The following is a 20,041-nucleotide window of genomic DNA, read 5'->3' on the forward strand; positions in this document are numbered from 1 at the left end:
ATATACAAAGAATTACAGAATACTGACTCTTACAGAGTACACTTTTCTTTCAAATTCCTGTGAAAACTACTAAAGAAAATAATAAATACATCTTTGGGGCAGATACAATGTTGCCTTTTTTGAACAATGTTATTTAACAATAACTTACCATTTTCAGGTTGAGTCTTCTTAAGTGAATCTATGAGAGTACTGACAGCTTTTAAAACAAATATGATTTCTGTTACTTGCTGCCTACAAATGAAAAAATGCAAACAGTCAACTACTCATTTTTGTTTCAAGAATGTAAGTTTTATAGAAAGTTTCCCACTATCATTGCTGTTGTCTCATGTAGGACAGCTTTAACTTTGATACTGGAAACAGTAACACCATACAAATCTCAAACTGAAAACACTCATATCAAAGTACCTGATAAGGCTAACATAAAGATAATCAATTTCCACATTAATGATCAAAACCTTCAAAAGTGAAGTGAATTCCAAGTAAGTTCCCATTTTAAAGAATTTCTTTGTTTTTTGATCTAAGTTTTCCACTTCAAGAACAATTACTTGACTAATAATTCACAATATTGCTGTTTGGATGCTTTATTTTTGAGGCGATTCTACTCATCTCTCAATTTAGAAACTACACATAGCTCTATTGGGAATAAAAGGACATCAGATTTCAGAAATATAATGCTAGAAATATCAGAAATATTGTTTTCAGTAACTGAAAACTGCTGTAACAGCACAGAATATGACCATTGTTACTTAAAGTTTTTTTTTAAAAAAAATAGAGTACCAGCACTTTCTTTGAAATATCTTCCCTATAAACATTTCTCTGCCTTTTAAATGTCATTCTCTCCCACCCCCCTCATTTTTTTCATGACTAAATGATATTTTGAACGCAAACTTCTTCTCATAAAGTCCTGGTAATACCTTTCTTTTCTAAAGACAATGCACATACCGTGGAAGAGGACATTTGCCACTCAATCTCTCATCTTCTATGTAGCGATGCAATACATCCTGTGACCTTTTCAAGAGCACCGAAAGTGCCATTCTAGAGATGTAGCCTTCTTGAGGAGTTGTGACTTTATTACTGAATGAAAACTGGAGAAGTGTTTCAAAACACACCTTAGAAAACTCTTCTCTCATTCGAATATCTATTTCTGCTTCTGTCAAAATAAAATGATGCATTTCAATTGTGCATGATGCTGCATTTCAATCCATTTATTATATGCTGAGAAAAGGTTATCACTCCTCTAGTATTAAAAAATATTAACAGTGATAAGAACAAATGTTAAGAATACATTCTAAGAAAAAATGACTGTGCAAAAATTGCAATAGTTCCAAATATAAGAGATGAATTATGACACATTGTCTGTAACATGTAACATACCTGACATTGCTTTAATTATAAGATACATTAAATAATCTAAAACCAGCAAACAATTCTACATCATAAATACTCATATTTGGTACTGTACAAGTTTTTTTCTATGTAATGGCTTATGTTCATTTTTTTTCATCTTTCCAAAAACCCCTACAAATGTTTTTTCTTAAAGGCAGAGAAGGTATATGGCTAGGTACACCATACAGTTACACTAAGGTCATTTAGGTTTTAAGAACAGGATGTCTGTCTTACAGTTGTCTGAAATTACTATTAGAACTGGCACAAAGGAAAATAAAATATGTAGAAAGTAACACAAGTACAATATTATATATGACACTGTCCAAGCAGTAAGGAAGTAATTTTCAAAAAATTGCAAGGAAAGCTTGGCAAAAATTACAAAATACAATATATAAAAAAAGTTGGATATCAAACAGTCTATACTGAATACATGCCAGGGAACTTCAAGTCTCTATCATAATAACTACACTCAACATTTTAATTATTTTCTAGTAGATTTAAACACTGTAATTTTTGTCATTCAGGTACCATACCTGTAAAGGAGGATGACTGAGAATGTATTGAGCCTTTATTGAGCATAGTCATTATCTGACCAACAAATTCCTTAGGAATAAAATTAGCATATGGCAGTATCTCTGTGCTGATAAGCTGCACCACCTAAAATAAATTAAATATATTTATATTGGTTTTCTAAATACTAAAACTGTAAATCTAGTATGAACAAACATTTAACATCTAAATGAGCTTAAGGCAATACACATTAACAGAAATGCTCTCTATCCTTGTCTTGATGCTCCCATTCAGGAACAAAATGGGTTTAGATCTCTATGAATTAATGCATTAGATTTGAGAGTTCAGCTCACTGCAGGCAGAACCACTCACTTTTCATCCAGATATTTTTGTGTCCCAGCCACCCCTCTGGAAAGATGATGGATGATGAAACCACAGATACTGCCATGTCTTCTCTGCAAGTCCTTCTGCTTTCTACCCTTAATCTCTGTTCTGCCACTTTTTTTTTTTTTTTTTTGTCCTGGAGTAAAAGGAGAGAAGTCCCTCCTTCCTTCAGGTATCATCTTCTAATTTTCTTCGGCCTTATGCAACCAAACATACAGTGATTTTTGTGCTGCACAAACTACACATAATTTCTTCATTTATGCCAAAGCTTCTCAGTATAGAGAACATATCTTAAGGGCAACAATGTCTAAGAAAAAATGGCTTTTTGCTGACTGCCCTCTAACACAGAAGGCACTCATTTCAGGTTTAATTGTCAGCTTTCTCTGTGGTCTACAATTACCAGTGTAAATGTTCAGCAATAACATAATAAATAAGGATACATAATGAGTTAGAGGCAGAAATGCATTCTGGTTTATCCAGTCTATACTGTTTTGAAGTTGAGATGACAAGAAGTAGTTTTTGGCATCCCAATTCCTTCTTTTTGCATCACCCTGAAGCAGCTGAATTCTGGACCCATGAATTTCCTGTCTTATTTTCAAAAATGAAAAAAGTATCACAGAAAAAGTAATGAAAGGGTAACTTTTAAAGAAATTATTTCAGAACAAAATGCAACTTGAGAATGTCATTAACTTGTTAATTTTAACAGTAATATTTGTTTTAGGCTCCTTACCTCAACATCAATACTCTCATTCTTCTGAAATTCTTGAATTGAGAGATTATCAGGAGGTGTACTAAAAATAAACATACTGTGTTATACTTTAAATTTACAACATATGTAAAGAGATAAGTATGGGAAAGTGTGTTACATTTACAGTTATTACATGCATCAAGTTGGTACTATTATATGGTAATGATTAATGATCACAAGGTGAGGTTGGATGGGGGCTTTGAGCAACCTAGTCTTTTCACTCACTATGCCAGAAAAATACTTTTGAGTTCAATGGTACATCTTAATTTTTTTTTTTCATTTTACATTTTCTTCTACATTAATGAAACTTTTTTCATTAATGGGATATTACCATGTCCTTTTCCCCTGCTATCTGAAATGATGTATTTGTTCTCTTTCTTAATGAATTTTATTAGAAGAAACACCCATTTTATAAACAATAGTTTTGAAGAAATGTAGAACTTTTTGGAGTTCTTCCATCAGATATATATATGTAGTTGTTTTCAGATGAAATGTCCAGAAGCGATTCAACAGACCCTGCGGTGGGTAGTTCAGAGCTAAGCACGTACTCACTCACAGGCAAGGCAGCTGCCCAGGTTAAGACTGTAGACCTGTGTCAATCTTGTCCTCATAAGGGTACTCATCTGGGCCTGCCTCCTCTGTCCCATTGCCAATTTTAATTAAAGTTTAAGAACTTTGAAGGTTTTGAAATCTCATTCAAATCTGATTAGTTTAGCTGACAGATGTTTTGTTTAGAGTGATTTTTTTCTTCCAATGCTCCTGTATGTTGCTGACAAAGACTAATAAGATTTTTCTGAGATAGGCTTTTTTTCTCCCCATCTTCTGAATACTTAGCATAACACACTGAAGATCAGTCTTCACACCTACAGCTAATTTTCAGTTTTGACAATTAGGAATGTATTATGTATGTACCAATGTTTCTGCTTGAAAAAGAAATATATCTCTGCTTCTCAAAGAGACTTTATGCAGATAAAGTCTAGATCACTTTATCTAAGAAATGGACGTGTGTTACATGTATGACCAGAAAAAAACACAAAGAATAAAATTTTAAATTATTGTATATATTACTGAGTTGTGTATTAGGGAGTCAGAAAGTTTGGAATTTTATGTTGAAAACATAGAATAAAATAAAATATTAAGTAGCTGTTCAGTCAGTACCTTTTCTAATACACAGTTGTTAAGTATGCAAAACGTTTCAACAGTAATTTAAGCTATTATGATGCATAGAAATGCAGGTCACGTTGAAATACATGGGAAGATTTCAGTCTGGCAGTTCCTAATTTATGACTCACTTTCTGAGCTGAGGTGTTCAAGCTTTCCTGCCCAGTCATTCGTATCTGTTCTACCTTACCTACTACAGATTATGGTACATATTTGTTCATGTAGCAAAGTAAATAGATTTTTGTCTATGTGGATACATCTATCTAGGGGCTAAATGCTTTGCTGTTCTGGCACAAAATATCCAAACCGTACCGGAGGGTGAAGAGCCAGGAAAGATAAGAATGTGTGATGCAGCCACTTTCCTCAGTACAGAGCTCCCAGCCCCTGCCCACAGAACAGGGGGGGCTTCAGAGCCAAGAGCAAAGACCTAACAAGCACCTGGAGTCCTGCTGTGCACAGCACTCTGCTCAGAAGCATCTTTTGGGAAAGTATTGATTTAATTCCCTCACATGAGCATAGATTTCTGCTCTAATAAATTATATATGTATACACACACATATTTGGTGAATTTCATTGTATATAATGGCTTGACATGCTTCTATGAAAGCCTCTGGGAAAGAAGAACAATATGAAATAATAAACACATCAGCTTCTTACTGAAGACAATTTTATGTAAATTAAGTTATATGAAATGTATTAATTTTAAATGTCGTCTTGATTTATAACAAAAATCAAGATTATTGAGTCCTCCTCAGCCATAGTTTGCTCTAATTTTTTTTTTTTTTTTAAAGCTAAAACTTCTGTCTTGGAAGTTGCTGATGCTCTATGACAGTAACTCTTTCCTTTTTCATTTACCTGGGCTCTCCTGGCTATATTTGAAATTTCTTATTGTACAAAGCTGCAGAGACAATTTCTGCTGTGCTTTGTACTTTTTAAACATCAGTGAGTATCCCTTCTCATTTAGCCCCATAGCTGGCTAGAAATTCTGTTCCTATCCAAAAAACAGAGGTGGGACCATGCCAAGGTGAGAAGGTTCACTATTTTAAATACAGTTATTCACAGAGCTTTAATTTAAGGGTTCAAACTACAGTGACCTCTTCTCTAATCAATGCCAACTCAGTTTCAATGCCAGAAGCAATATTAGGCTATCTACATATATGATTTCTAGGATCACAGTGACTAGAAGAGTTATGAGTTAGATTAGAAAAATGTGTGATATATTGGTTAAAAATTTAGAAATAATGTGAAATAATTTGTGAAATAATGTGAAATAATTTCATAAATTAGAAATAATGTGAGATAATTTCATTTTTCTACCCAATGCTCAGCCAGGTAGAAACCTGGAGAGCATACATACAAAAATAAGGCAATGTGCACTGGCATATTTTAATGAAAGCTAAAGGAAAAAAACCTAATCAAATCTATTATGCAGTGTTGCTAGGAAAACTGACTGCATTAAGGCTCTTGGCAAGTCTTTCAGAGATGCAGTTGTTTCATATTTAGAACCATCCCAGCAGTGCTAAGTCAGGCTTGGAGAATAAAGGTTTGAAGAGGATGTACAAAAGGAAGCCATTTACCTAGCTTTGCATATAGCCTGGACAGACAACAGCATAGAACATCTAGAACATTTAATAGTGGAAAGTGTGGAGTATGAAAATGTATCACAACTGAAGGAAGAAAAGGAAGGGGTTTTGTGACATAACATTCCCCTTTCATTGAAACAAAGAGCTTAGGAAAAATTACAGAATGCCAGCATAAGAAAGTGGATTTTCAGTTCTAACCATATTCAGGTCTCAGTGTATATATCTAACTATTCTTGTCACAAGGGGTGACATGTTAGAGAATGCTAAAAATCCAGATAATGTGGTAATGGGGTTACTCTGTCTCCCTGTCAGCCTCTTGGGGAGTCAACTGAACTGCATTTCCCAAATTCTTTGTGCTTCAGAACCTTTTCATTCCATGCTGGCCTTAGTAAGATTTGTACACTCCTGCACCTAACTTAATAACCTCCCTCTCCTGTGTGACACATTTGCAAGTTGGAAAACCACCAGAGATGACCTGACTCACAGCTGCAGTAAAGCCACTTGGACAGGTTCAGCAGAGTTACTGAAACCAATTCAAGCTTACAAGTCACCAATCTAACTAAAAGCACTCTTCTCTTCTCAGCTATGGCTTGGTTAATTGATTTGGTGTTATGGACAAAAATCCAAGTAGTACCAGAAGTTTTAAAAAACACAACTCGTTAATACAAATAAATCAGGAAACACACCAAAACCAGTTCTATACCACCTGGCTGTTCTTAAATAAAGGATGGATAGATGGAAAGTACATTCCCACTGCCTTCCCCTGCAACCTGAAGGATGACATGCATGTCAACTCAGCAATAATTTTTAGTTGTTACTTTCAAAACAGTGGATAGATTCTTTCAAATTACCCTGGGATAAGGCACCACTATAACTAGTGTATGTTTTCTATTAGAATTACAAAAAAAATTGAAAGAACACACTAAATTTGAAAATTCTGGATTCAATTTCCTTACAAGTAGAACTACACATTTAAGAGACTAAGTAAACTGCAATTATAAACCACTAGAAGATACAGTTTAGCAAATTTCAAACCAAAAAGGACAGGTTGCCCTACTTGACAAGGGTAGTCTCATAGCATCTTGCACAAAGTGCAGAAAGATTTTAGCAAAGTAAATCAGAAGAGAATTACCTCAATGTGGGGAACTTCCACAGCTATCTCTAGAGCCCTCCTTGCATCACAGTGAGAGAGATACGCTTCAGTAGCAATATGGGGAGGAGGAGGAGAGCGAAGAGGATGAAGAAAAGGAGAAATGACTGCTATTACTAATTGTCCTGACTAGTGGCATGAGGAAGATGTATTCCCTTTTCAGCTTTAATGGTTTTTAGGAACACAAGGCTCAGGCTAATAGAGAGAACAAAAACTCTATCTATCTATCCTAAAGATACCAAGGGACAAGGCTCTAACTGTATGTAGGAGAACCATACACTTGGAAGGCAAACTGCTATTTAGAGAAAGATGAGCATTAGGGAGGTTAAAAAAAAAAACAACCCCAGATATTCTGTGGCCACACAAAATACAACTACATAAGCAAAATTAATCTGCACACAACAAGCCTGGAAAGCGTAATGATAGTGGCCATTAATTATACTAATAGGTCAAATTATAGTGCTGTGGGCCATGTGGTTCTACAATATACTGGCCTATTTTTAGTGCTTTAAATTAATTTAAACTTTAAACTTTCTAAGTGAAAAAAAGTTTCCTACACTTTTGTAAGGACATCTTTAATTGTGACTAAAAAATTTTCTCTAAAACACATTTTGTATGTTAAATTATAGTATACATTCTGGTTGCTAAAGAGGCAAAACCAGATTTAAGACAGACATTGTTAAGGCATCATAAACATTCACACAAGTACTATCTTTCTTTTACCTCCAGAGAATATTTGCTCATACATAACAAATGACAAAAGCTATTAATATTAACAAAAAGAGTAATAGTTTCTAGCAAGCAACACATTAAGATTAATTTTCTACGTTTGAAATAATATTCAAGTAAAGTGTAAATCGCTCACTGTAAATTAAACATATTTGTTGTAGACAAACAGATTTGGCCAGAAAGTCATGCAGATGATAGTGGATTATCCTGAATTACACTAAAGAGCTGGAATAATTTTGATTCCCTGAATTTATGAACAATTAATACCAAGAAACTGTAGCAGTACTAGTCTTGTTCAGGTAAGAACATGCAAAATGGAAATGTTTAATTTGCTTTGCAAATATTTAGGAATACTTAAATTACAACAAATAGTAATATGCACTTCCAAAGCAACTTTTAAGTGAATATACATTCTTCTACAATAACCTGAAAAATCTTCATTTGAATTCTGTACACCCAACAATGATAGATTACAGGGTGTTAACTGATGTGGACTGCCTGTCTCAGAATGGAAGCAAGAATACTAACTGCAGCTGAAAAGAAAACCAAGCAAGATACTGCAAAGATTATTTTACATTAAAGAAATAGTGAAGCATAAAATAAAAACTGTGATGATAAAAACTGGAAGTGTCTTTTATGCCATCATGGATGGCCTTTTCTATTTTAAGGTCCTCCTACTTAATAGAATTTTCTTTCAAGTAAATGCAAAAACAATAGGAAGGTTTTTCACCTGATTGCCATGTAATCCTATTGATGATATTCCAAACCCATTCATTATTACACATTTTCACTAACGGATGTGTCTCTAAAATAAATTCTCATTGGTATTTTTTTTTGTTTGCTTGTTTGTTTTGGGCAAGCTGCTATTTATCCATCATTAGTAAATACAGCTGTGTTTGATTGCTGACTTTTGTGTGTTTCAAAACTAAACACAGAGCATATTAGTGTAAGGCACTGAAGAATCTTACTGTTTTCTGTTAAAAAGAAAGATCCTAAAAGATGCTTGCCCACAGATGTTTACAGAAGATGGAAATTCCATACCACTCCTAAGCAATTATCTAAAATACCTAACCTTCCTTAGAGTACCCTTAGTGTCTAACCTAGAAAATCTTTGCTGTACTGAAACAAGTTTTTACCCATTGCCAAGGGACAAAAAAATTCTCTGAAGCAAGCTTTTATTATATTCTGAAAATTTGCAGTGTTTTGCTAATATTATAGTCTTTTGTTTGAACAAATTAATAGATCCAAGGTCAGGCTGGATGGGGATCTGAGCAACCTGGTCTAGTGGAGGGTGTCCTGCCCATGGCAGGCTGTTTGGAACTAGATGATCTTTAAGATCCTTTCCAACTCAAACCAGTCTATGATTCTTTGATTAAACTGTCTGTCTCTGAGCATCACTTCTGGACTTTCTCAGCCTGCCCATTGTAGATTGAGAATGTGTTCCATTCTTGAGAGGAATCTGTCCATCTTTATAGTCGATATATATGACTATTTAGCTACACTTTTCAAAAATTATCATAAATAAAGGGTGGTTAATTATTAAGGTGCAGTCAATTTATCTTAGGTAGAAACAAATACAACATAACTATGGGCTTCTACGTGAACAGCAGTGTACTAAATAATTTTCAAAAATTCACAGTAAGTGGAGTATTTCAAGATGGAACTCAGACAATTACATATAATTAATGCTGTTAATTAGAATAAAATACTGTTGCAACTCTGTTCAAAGTGAAGAAAGGAACAAATTGTGTACAATATCAGCAACTCTTTATCAAATCTAGAGTAAATGTCCTTGGGAGTCCATACAGAGCTCCCTGTCCTGTTCAGAAAGATTATGCCATATATTGAGAGTTCAGCTGAGCTCTTTCTTTCTCTTACACTTCTCCTTTTGATTGAAGCTTTTTGTACTACGTTCTGAAAGTATAGGTTTTTGAAGTAGACAGATTAGTTACTTTTACTCCATCGTTCATGAAAATAATTTTCATATATCAAATAGCTCTACTGAAACATATAATGAACAAATTACTAATGAAGATTTTTCTTAAAAAAAAAAAAAAAGGAAATTGTGTTTACCTTTTCGTGAATAAAAAGTCTTCAAAAGTATTTGCTAGCTCTGGCCACATACTGTCAAATTTTCCGGAAGATGCATGCTGCCTTGCAACAGGTAGTCCAATGGAGAGAACTTTGAGAAGAGAGGACACAGCTAGCTTCCATGTGCTTTCAGAAGGACATGAGTACTTCAGACTAAGAGGTATTCTAAGTGTCTGCAAAATTAAAGTCAAAACAAAATTTATAGTTGCTCAGACAAATCTAAGCTTACAGCAAGCTTCTGCACAAGAGCTTGGAGGACACTGTCATAGACAGCAGTACACATCCCTACCTTTTCTGCTAATATATGAGATGGCCTTTTACAAATGCAATTCTGAAGATGATTTATCATATACCAGCTGGCTAAAGCACAGGTCTGTAGCCAAGTACAAGGTTAGAAGTCACAATTGGTCCATTATCATTTACACTATGAAATTACACACTAATTTTCTTTTCTGTATTGCCATCCACCATTTCTGCTAAGTCTGACAAATGGGCTTTCCTAACACATAAGAGACTGCAGGCAGTCTGTTATCACGAGTGTATTCTGGAGAATTCAGTCCCTATAAAGCCATCCTAAGTGCTTCCACAGTAAAGAAAAAAAGCCTCATTGCATTTAAACTTTTCCTAGTAAAGCTGAACTTTAAACACTGGAACATAAACACTGGAAGAAATCTGGTTATTATTGACTGTTAAACCACATGAAATTTGAAAGTAAGAATAGTTAGTGAAATTCTAAGATAAAGACTACAATACAACTCAAATGTAAAGCAGATGAAAGCACAGCAAATTTTAAGACTTTTAGCTAGAAAGTCATCCTCGGTATGTATAAAACAAAGTCATTAATAAATTTTAAAATATTAGACATATGAACTACTTACACTTACATGCAATCTTTTTAGTATTGTTAGTCAAACTTTAGAACCTGATAGTAAGTTATCTTGGAAAACCAATTATTTACTTGACATTTCAAATACATAGTGACTAAATTCAGGTACTGTATGTATGACCCCCAAGCCTTTAGTGCAGTCTCTGATTTGAGGAAAACAAAAGGAGGAAAGACTTACTCTGACTCTCACAAGGGAGTCAATTATAATTAACTCTCTATGGCAAAAAATTATGACAGCTAGAATCTAACCATAGAGATAAACAGATTTTTTTTTTCCTGCTGCTTTTGGTTATATGTGTCAAATCTAATTCCAAAAGCAACATGGGATTTAGAGACATGAAAAATAAATTTAAAAGCATTTTCATATATCACAATAGATCATATTGTTATCAACTGCAAATGTTACAAAGAAGTGGTATTTCTATCAGTTTCACCAATCCTATTAAAATGGAAGTGGAAAACAACTGCATTAACTTTGAAATACAAATATTTAATTCTTAACAGATTTCAAATAATATCACCTGTTTTAAACACATTCAGGTTTCTAAATTTCTATACAGGAAAATCCTGATGTCAACCAAGTCATTGCAAACAAGCCAGGTCAGACACATTTTTATTTTCCAGATTTCTGCAAAATATTACTTCTATTATTTAATATAATTTTTTGCTGAAACGGAATGGTCAAAAAAAGTGAAGCATTTGACAATTTCACTTTAAAGGTATATTAGCAACATTTATTATGTATTATAAGGTATATTAGGTAGCATTTCAGAGCTGCATTGACAGATGAAGTCATTAAAAGCAAATCAAAAGTACCAGAGCATACACTCCCAAAGTTTTTATGCCAGTCTACAGAAACTGGGCTTCGGCCTTCAATGCCATAATTACTAAGGGGCCTACTTACCACACTTAGGTGTATAACACTTTCAAAGATTAACATTTTGTGCCCTAACACGTTTGTTAATTTTTATCTTAACACTGAGATATTGATGCTGACATTACCCAGCTAAGAACAATACAAATAGATTAATAGCCTTCCAGCTTCAAAAGAAATTATTCCCTACTGCTCCTCTTCATAAAATATCAATCTGTTTATAACAGCTTGAAGCTTCCCAGGAAGTGTTTGTCAACACTAGCTGAAAATAAAACTCATGATTTTCAATATAAGCTCATTAAATTCAGAGCACATGCAGGTCAAACTTTTACCTTAATAATGTTCTGAAGAACCTTCTCTGTTACCACAGCTTTGTGGCAAGCTGTCTTTTGGTATAAGTCCACCACAACTTCCAATGATCTCTCTGCAAACGGTACGTAATTCAATGCCACCCATTCCGCCTAGGAAAAGGAATTAGTAAATTACTAAATTATATGTGAAAAGATATTAATTAAGGAACAGAAAGTGTATGTTTTGCACTGAACTCTCAGTTTAATGCATGCAAGGTTTGCTAAGAATATGGTCCAAGCCACAAAACTGCAAATATAACATAGTCTGGCTATGAAAATGTACTCTACATTGAAGTAAAGTACATTTAAGTAGGAGAAACGTTGCAGTCTAAGCAAGACAACTACATTAGGACAATCTTTAAGGAAATTTAACTCACCGGTGCAAAAAGTTGTATCTAGTGTGATTCCATTGTGTTGCAGGACAAACAGAATAAGAAGAATTAATACATACATAATAGTTACCTCTTTGATTACACTGAATCAGATGCTCATGCTTAGTGAATAGCAGTGTACACAGATAAAAAGAATTACTGAACATGTTCCATTTCTTTACAGCACGTGCAATTCAAAAATCTGCAGCTTGAGGGAATTTTCTCCATTCAAAATTATCATGTCTCTGTATTAAATTTAGTATCTCTTGTAGGACAAATTATTTTAGATTAATTAATGTACAAATTCAGACACATTTGTCTGGTGTCCAAGCCAGACCTTTCCTACATGAAGGAATACAAAGTACAAAAGCAAACAAAAATGCAAAGAGAGTAAAAGAAGATAATAAAAGTATGTAAAAAAAGTTTATTACACAACATGCAGTTAAATTTTTACAGATTGAACAAATGCATCTTGCTGGACAACCTATATCTGAAGCTGAATTGGATTAACCAGCCAAGTGAAACGAGTGAGATTTCTAATTAATTACCTGATTATACTTTGCATTTGCAATATGCTTTGTTTCCAACTGTCCATACTGTGGAGGCTTGCAGGAAAATTCTACAAAGGCCAGTAGTTGGTCAAAGATTGCAGGATACATTATCTGCATACCTTCTGATCCCACACATATAGCCTTTATCAAAAGAAAATACAGAAGTTTAATATATATTTCTTGACTTTTTGCTCTAACACTTGCATCAGTACAAGGAACTCATACAGAAAACTCCCCATATAAGACTATGCAAGAGTCATACTGTATGAAAGATCATGTATAGTTCCAATAGGTAAAGGAAATTAAATTTTGTTACTTTATTGAAGTAAATAAAGTTGCAATATACCTGGGCATATATAGTTCAGTAAATACAGCTATCTCATCCAATAAAAGATAACTTTTCTTCACAAACTCTTCTTTGATTTGTCAGTAAAATAAAGTCTTATATAAGACTTTATATAAGACTGAGATCTTGTATATAGATCTCAGCCACATCTTTAAGTTCTACTTCAATAAACATTCAAATCTCAGAAGTAAATCATAGAAGGCTTCAAAAAGTAGTTAAAAGAGTGCCTTATTGAAAGGAATAGAAATAAAATGAGAATTATATGGTTTGGCATAGCTAAAACTCATAATCTTGCTTTAAAATGTGAAACATTCAGGAACAATGTACTTACACTACCAAAAAACCCCGAAGTCCCCTATACTACAGCACTTAAAGACTAGAGGATGAGTTCTAATGAGAAATAAAAGGAATAGAACAAAGGGTGTAAAATGGTCTCAACATATGGAAGCCTGAAAAGAGATGCAAAGATCCCTTCCATTCCCACGTTCTTGAGTTGCAATGGTGTCCTTTGTTAGTGGAATCACATTATAAAATATATTTATTAAACTAGTCTGGGCTCAATCTGAAAAATGTTAGGTTTTTTTCATGCTATTCAAACTGCAGAATTGTTCCACAACTTCAGAGAAAATCAGAACTGGCCCAAGTCTTCCTGTATCAGCAAAGAACCTGATGCTACACGCAAACACAGAGAAATGTTTTGTTTCAAAGATTAATCAAATATGCAAATATTTACATACTCTTCTTTAATGCTTCCACTGTGTACTCCTGCTTTAATGCTTTCTGTGTGTACGTACTCCTGAGACTATCAGCTGATTTCAAGAGATGAAGAAGGTACTCTGGCCTAAAGCAAAACCATCTGACTCATGGCCTTTGCTTCACATCAGCACTGGCTGGCTGCCTTGCCATGTGAACTGTACTATGTTTATACAGCCAAGAGGAGCAATCACGCAACTTCAGAGAACTTACTGATGTCCAAAAATACTTCAATGTTTTTAGGATCTTCAGTGCTGTTGTGTTAGTAACATAACTATAGGTCAGAAGGGAGGTTTGAGGTACCATCTTATGGAAGTCTGTATTTGCAAAGGCTTGTAACTGCCATGGTAACCCATTGACACTGGGAGTGGGGAAGGGGAGAGATCTCACTTTCTCATGTAGAGTTATTGCTTTTGTTATTGTTTAGAAACCTCCAGCTAAAACATCTTGACAAGAACAAGAGTATAATAATGTGCAGTTTTCCCTCATGTTAAAAACTTTGGTAACCCCTTCTTTGAAAAGCCCTAATGCCTGCAGCCTTTGAAAACTAAGATCATCTGGATAAGGAGACTAAAAACCAGAAAAATCTGAGATAAATAAATGGACTGATCAAATGGCAAATACAGGATTTGGGCTAGAATAAACTGCTGGAAAAGGAAGGATAGTAAAGGGTCAAGCCTGACTGGAAAAGGATGAAAATGTAGACTTGACTAGTTTTAAAACTTCATGTTATTTATACACCCACATACAAAACTAAGATTTAATACCAACTTCTATCCAAGCAAACTGAATTGAAATTTAAACAAAATAATTCACTCCACAGCATTTCCATGGCAGGGGTGGTTGGAACTAGATGATTTTTAAGGTTCTTTCCAACCTAAGCCTTTTTATGATGCTATTCTTATACCTCTGTTTTCAAAATACATGAATGAATATTTGTTAAAGCCACCAGCTAAAGGAATGGCTGCAAGGTAATTATTCTACCTTGCTTGCATATGTTTGAGATCAATCAGCTCACACTAAGCAAACGAGAAAACAAGACACTGAATTGCTGCTTGTTTGGCACCCACCATGCGTTCCATGAGCTAAATGGGACAGGATCCTGACAGCAGCAGGGGGGGAATATATAGCCACATAGTTAAGCAAAGTAGTCCTAACATGAAAGCCGAAAGGGAATGAAGCCAGGTCATGTACATATTTTAATTCTGGCATTTCCCAAGTAAGTTTGTTTTGTTGGTTTATTGTTTGTTTGTTTGTTTGTTTTTGGGGGGGTGGTTTTTTTTTTTAAGTAGTGCTTAATATAAATGCATTATTTAATTCATTATCAACTCTGCTTCTTCTGAATAAATCAATTTTGTGAATGAGCACTGAATTTTGCAAGGAGATATTTTACAACTGCAAAAAGAAAGAAGCAAGCAGTACTATTGTCTTTTTTTTTGGCTTTCAGAGAAAGAGCACCCTCATTTGTTATTTATAGATTTACTTGCATGAAGGGTGCTCTTTGAGCATGAGTTCTATAGTAAGAATTTCTTAAGCAGAGATGCAGCATTTTCCTTAAATAACTGATTAATAAGAGTCAAGAATGTAGGTAATCTGCCAGAAAACATTCTATATTTTATGCTTTGTGTAAAATGTAAGTTCTCAATCACTGTTCTTTCTAGACTGTTCATGGCAGCACCTGGACATCATATGGAACACTGTAGGACTGTTCCTCCATCTCCATGTACAGACCTTCAGTATCAACATCAACATCAGTATCAACATCAACAGTATCAACATCAACAGTACTTCAATATTAGATGGACATGTAAATGGCTACAAACACAGCACAACACTTAAGGTACTTCTGCAATCAAGCAAAAGCACATTTCATAAAGATTACACCATTCCTTTCAATGCAGAGCATCTATTTTGCAGCAGGAATGGAGATCTGATTGTTAAAATACAACACACTGTGCAATTATAAATATTTTTTTAAATCATATTTAAATCACCCCAATATCGTTCTACAGAGTAGAAGTAGCACACACTGTAGTTTACCTTTCACACACTAGAAGTTGCATTATTACCTTTTGTAAAACATCTAAAGCTGTAAGCACTGCTTCCTGTAAACTTGTCAGAACTGCTTCAGTGTAAGATGGAAGGATGAAAGGGGAAGCATCTGAACTGATTGGAACTGAAACAGCACCGTGCAAAATGACACCCAGCTTTTGGAGATCATCCATGCTGAAACCAGTTTTGATGTGTTGGTAAAGAGCTGGGAATATCTGAATTAACGCTGTAAGAAAAGGCTGGCTGGGAATGAAAGTCAATTTATCACAAGTAATTGGAGGCTTTGTACTTTCTGATCCAATCCTATACCAGCTGTTCCAAGCTGCCCACCAAAGATTCAAATCTTCAATCTCATCTGTTATTACAGGAGGTTCAGATCCATTATATCTTCCTATTCTTTCTCCTATGGAGTCTGTTCTCATGAATGATCTGCCAAGACTAGTGGCAGTAGTTGTCCCTACCACCAAAGGTACAGAAACATTGATGGCAGGTGGTGTCTCAGGCTTCTCAGAGTCTCGAACAGGAGAAACAATTTGTAGGATTTCCTGGAAGCTTTTCAGAGCAGCCAAGGAAACTTCATTATTTTTGCTAAGTGCTGCTGACTGGATGTGATCAAGAAGAACATCCCAGGCTTGGGAAAAGTCTCCTATTTAAAAAAAGAGAGAGGAGGGAATCATTTTGGAACTTGCTTCCTATTCCCATTCCTACCCATTCTGCCTCTCTAAAAGGCTGCTCATGTACTTGTTAGTCTAATACACAGAAATTTCAAGAGATTAGGTGGCCACTTAAATGACTTTTATATCAGTTCAACCATAAGCTGAAAGAATTGAATGTGACAGAGAAAGACATAAATATGAAGACTGAAACAATATACCTATGTTCATGCTAAATTTCCTAGCAAAAAAATCACGTACTACATCCCATACCAATAAAATACATTTTCTTCATTCAGTAGAGTAAACCAGATTTATTCTTAAACATACTAGATGCCTGTTGACTTTAAGAAGAAGGGTTAAGCCCACACAAGAAATTAGGGTCAAACTAATGCAATTACTCATTTATAAAGAATTTATTTTAAAATGCTCTGATAATTGTACTGTGGAAAGATTTCATTTGAGGCATTATTTTTTTTCATTAAATTTAGCCTTAACCTTCAATTTTCTATATTGCTAATTACAGGGTTTGAATAATTAAAGTAGTCCTAATTTTTTTATTCAATTTTAACTCAAGTTTAATATAGCCTAAATTCTACTACATTTCTGCAAATGACTGATACACTTACTAGCTGTCATTTGTATCACAAATGACCAAAATGAAATACAACAATTTATTTATTTCATTTTGGTTAATATACATTACAGTTAATATACATTAATTGCATACTGTAGGATGCTGAAGGTAGATTAATCTAATGAGGATTTTTCTTCGTAAGCTATATATTCTCTATTCCTTTTGCACTTTTTCCTTGTAGAAATTACCAAGCTATTGTAAAATATTACTATATACAGCTGAACAATGTAAATGTTCAATACTCCACTGACTTTACAGGTAAGTTCTCTTTCTGTTCTCAGAGTACTGTTAAATTTGACACAATGATACCACAGAAGAGTTCCAGGCAAGTGTTGCATTCCCTTAGACAGATAAATGGAAAAGCACGTTCTGACAAAAGAAGAGACAAAGTATTATTGTTATCAGTCTACTATAATTTAAAGCTATTTAGCACCCAGAATTGGGACTGAATTGTGACTACTGAGATTTAATCTCAAGGACTGTGATAAGAAGAGGAAATCTGTAGTTACAATTTTTGGCTCTACGAAGCATGAATTAGTAATGCCATAATTTTCATAACATTTGAGGTGACACAACAAAAAACATTTTTGAGCTAAGATTAAGCTTCTTGTCCACTATATTAACTGTGTGAAGAGAATATATATATTTTGTATGAAGAGAACATACAAAAGCAGAAAGTTTATCACTGTGTCTTTTAATATCTATAAATTTTACCTAGAGGCTGCAGTAAGTATCTCCTAGTGTTAAATATTCTTGCAACTCCAGCCAGTGTTAATACCCATGTCTCAGCCCACTGTTTCTCAGCTGTATCCCTTGAATGATGAATGAGAATGTTGCCTCCTCCTGATTCAATCTTCTCTTTGTCAGCTGTCGTAGAAGATTCTCGAACCCTATCCAACAGGTGAAATAAAACCTGTAATAGCCAGAAAAAAAGAGGAAAAATGCAATTTTTCAAATAACATAGTTGTGTTCATAGTAAACCAACAAAAACAGTAATTATTTCATTATCCTCATAATCCTTTCTGTCACTATGTCACCCTGAAAATTCCCTTGTTCTAAACAGTCTCCACAGCAGTCAAGATTAACAATCAGTCAAGTGATGGCCACTTGAGAAGGGCTAGAAATAGCACACTCAAACCCGCCAAGAACTATGTCAGCACCAAGAGAACACTAAACTCAGTGGATCTCGGGCACTTCACAGGTACAACAGGCAGGCTCAAATATAGCCTGAAGTTTCCACAAAGCAGAACAAACATGACTGTGACTTAGAACACAGCATTTGATAGATCCTCTTGAAAGACTCAAAACAGAATGCAAAGCAAGGCTCCATCTAGTACCAAATCAGCCCAGTCACATGACCCTCAAACATCTCCATTTTCACACAAAAGACAAGTCATTCATTCTTGTAGGAAGGAAACCATCTTTTTATAGAACTCTTGAGTAAAAAATAAATAAATAGGATATTATAATTGTATTTTAGAAGACGCTTTAAAGGCTAGAGAAGACAAAGTGTAAAAAACATTCCCAAAACCCAAGAGATCAGATTTCTGCCACCTTATGTTATCTTTAGAAAGTCCTAATAAATTATCTAAGTGATAATGGTTATTAAATGGTAAATGGTCAATGGTTAATAGAACGTAAATGCTCATTACAAAATCTTCAGAGGAAGCTTACACATCATACCTTCCATATTACTGTGTGCCACGTTGAATGTTGCAGTAAAGTTCCATGAGCACCAATAGTAGAAAACAATGTCTGCCCAGCGCTCTTTCTAACTGCAGGTCGGGGATCCACACACAGTTCTCCAAGTTTGGCATACAGGCATAACCAAAGGCAGTCAAATGGTGATGCAGGATAGAAAGGTCTGTTCAGCAACACTCCTTTTTCTTCTGCCTGTTTCTGCAACACTGCTTCTTCTTTGTTTAGCTCCTTTTCAATTATTTCACCTCTTTGGAAAAAATAATCTGAAATATTCCACTACAAAATAAATAAGACATATAGTGTTGTACAATAAAAATAGGGTAATACTTTAATGATCATGAAATAAATTGCCTCTTATTTTCACACAGTATTTTGCAAAGTACATCAAGATATTAATTTCCCTACATCGGTGAAATAAGGTCATCACATAAATATTGCAAGGTCCAAAAATTACTCTTCTTTCTCAGCTTTTACGTTCTTGTTATGGGGGCATAAAAATATGTATTAAGATACTGATGAACATGCTTACAATGCAATACTATTTCTTTTAGTAAGGCAGGAATCATGGAGATTAAAGGCAAGATGTGCTCACTCAATTTACCTATGATTCCAAATGACAGCATGGGAGTTCAGTAAGAACCCAAAAAGCTCGGCTGTGGCTTTCATTTGTATAACTGACTAAAGGTAAGTTTTCGTTAAAAAAGAAAAGCAAAAATGAAAGGCAGAAGCAGCATCACTGTAGGTTAATACAAAACTCACCAGCAAACCAATTGAAGTTAAGCTAATATTTAGCTCTTGATTGTGAAGTCCAAAGCTTCCTGCAACTTCAACAACTATCTGCAGACAAGTACATGGCATTGTAGGAAGGAAGTCGGTCACAACCAGCTGAAGACACTGGAATGCAGTCCGTATTAAGGACTCTCTTAAAAAAACAAAATAAAAACAAAGCACACACACACACTCATTTCACATTTCTTCAAGAGCATGGAAATATTTTTAATACAATACCCCAGGAGACAGCATTATTAAATAATAAAAGAAAAAATGAAACTAATGTTTTTGAGAAGAATTTGCACCACTTTAAATGGGTTTTTTGAGATAAAATTATAGGTTGAAGCTTAAAAT

General features: G+C 34.5%; 1 protein-coding gene across 9 annotated transcripts in view; it reads right to left on the bottom strand.

Moving 5' to 3' along the window:
* MON2 (MON2 homolog, regulator of endosome-to-Golgi trafficking) overlaps positions 1 to 20,041 on the bottom strand; it is a 105,828-nt gene that overhangs the window by 43,230 nt on the left and 42,557 nt on the right. For 4 of the 9 annotated variants that reach the window (XM_053977987.1, XM_053977990.1, XM_053977993.1 and 1 more), the window contains exons 23-34: positions 19,676 to 19,838; positions 18,899 to 19,192; positions 17,930 to 18,128; positions 15,943 to 16,571; positions 12,772 to 12,915; positions 12,230 to 12,247; positions 11,835 to 11,963; positions 9,725 to 9,915; positions 3,011 to 3,086; positions 1,920 to 2,043; positions 943 to 1,150; positions 149 to 231 (exon numbers count right to left, since the gene is read on the bottom strand). In XM_053977987.1, coding sequence (XP_053833962.1) covers positions 149 to 231; positions 943 to 1,150; positions 1,920 to 2,043; positions 3,011 to 3,086; positions 9,725 to 9,915; positions 11,835 to 11,963; positions 12,230 to 12,247; positions 12,772 to 12,915; positions 15,943 to 16,571; positions 17,930 to 18,128; positions 18,899 to 19,192; positions 19,676 to 19,838 — 2,258 coding nt within the window. Of the gene's footprint in view, positions 1 to 148; positions 232 to 942; positions 1,151 to 1,919; positions 2,044 to 3,010; positions 3,087 to 6,762; positions 6,970 to 9,724; positions 9,916 to 11,834; positions 11,964 to 12,229; positions 12,248 to 12,771; positions 12,916 to 15,942; positions 16,572 to 17,929; positions 18,129 to 18,898; positions 19,193 to 19,675; positions 19,839 to 20,041 lie in introns of those variants that run through there. The other 5 variants (XM_053977988.1, XM_053977992.1, XM_053977989.1 and 2 more) reach the window with 4 other exon arrangements.

The sequence above is a fragment of the Vidua macroura genome, chromosome 5 (assembly GCF_024509145.1).
Source record: "Vidua macroura isolate BioBank_ID:100142 chromosome 5, ASM2450914v1, whole genome shotgun sequence".
Classification (NCBI taxonomy): domain Eukaryota; kingdom Metazoa; phylum Chordata; class Aves; order Passeriformes; family Viduidae; genus Vidua; species Vidua macroura.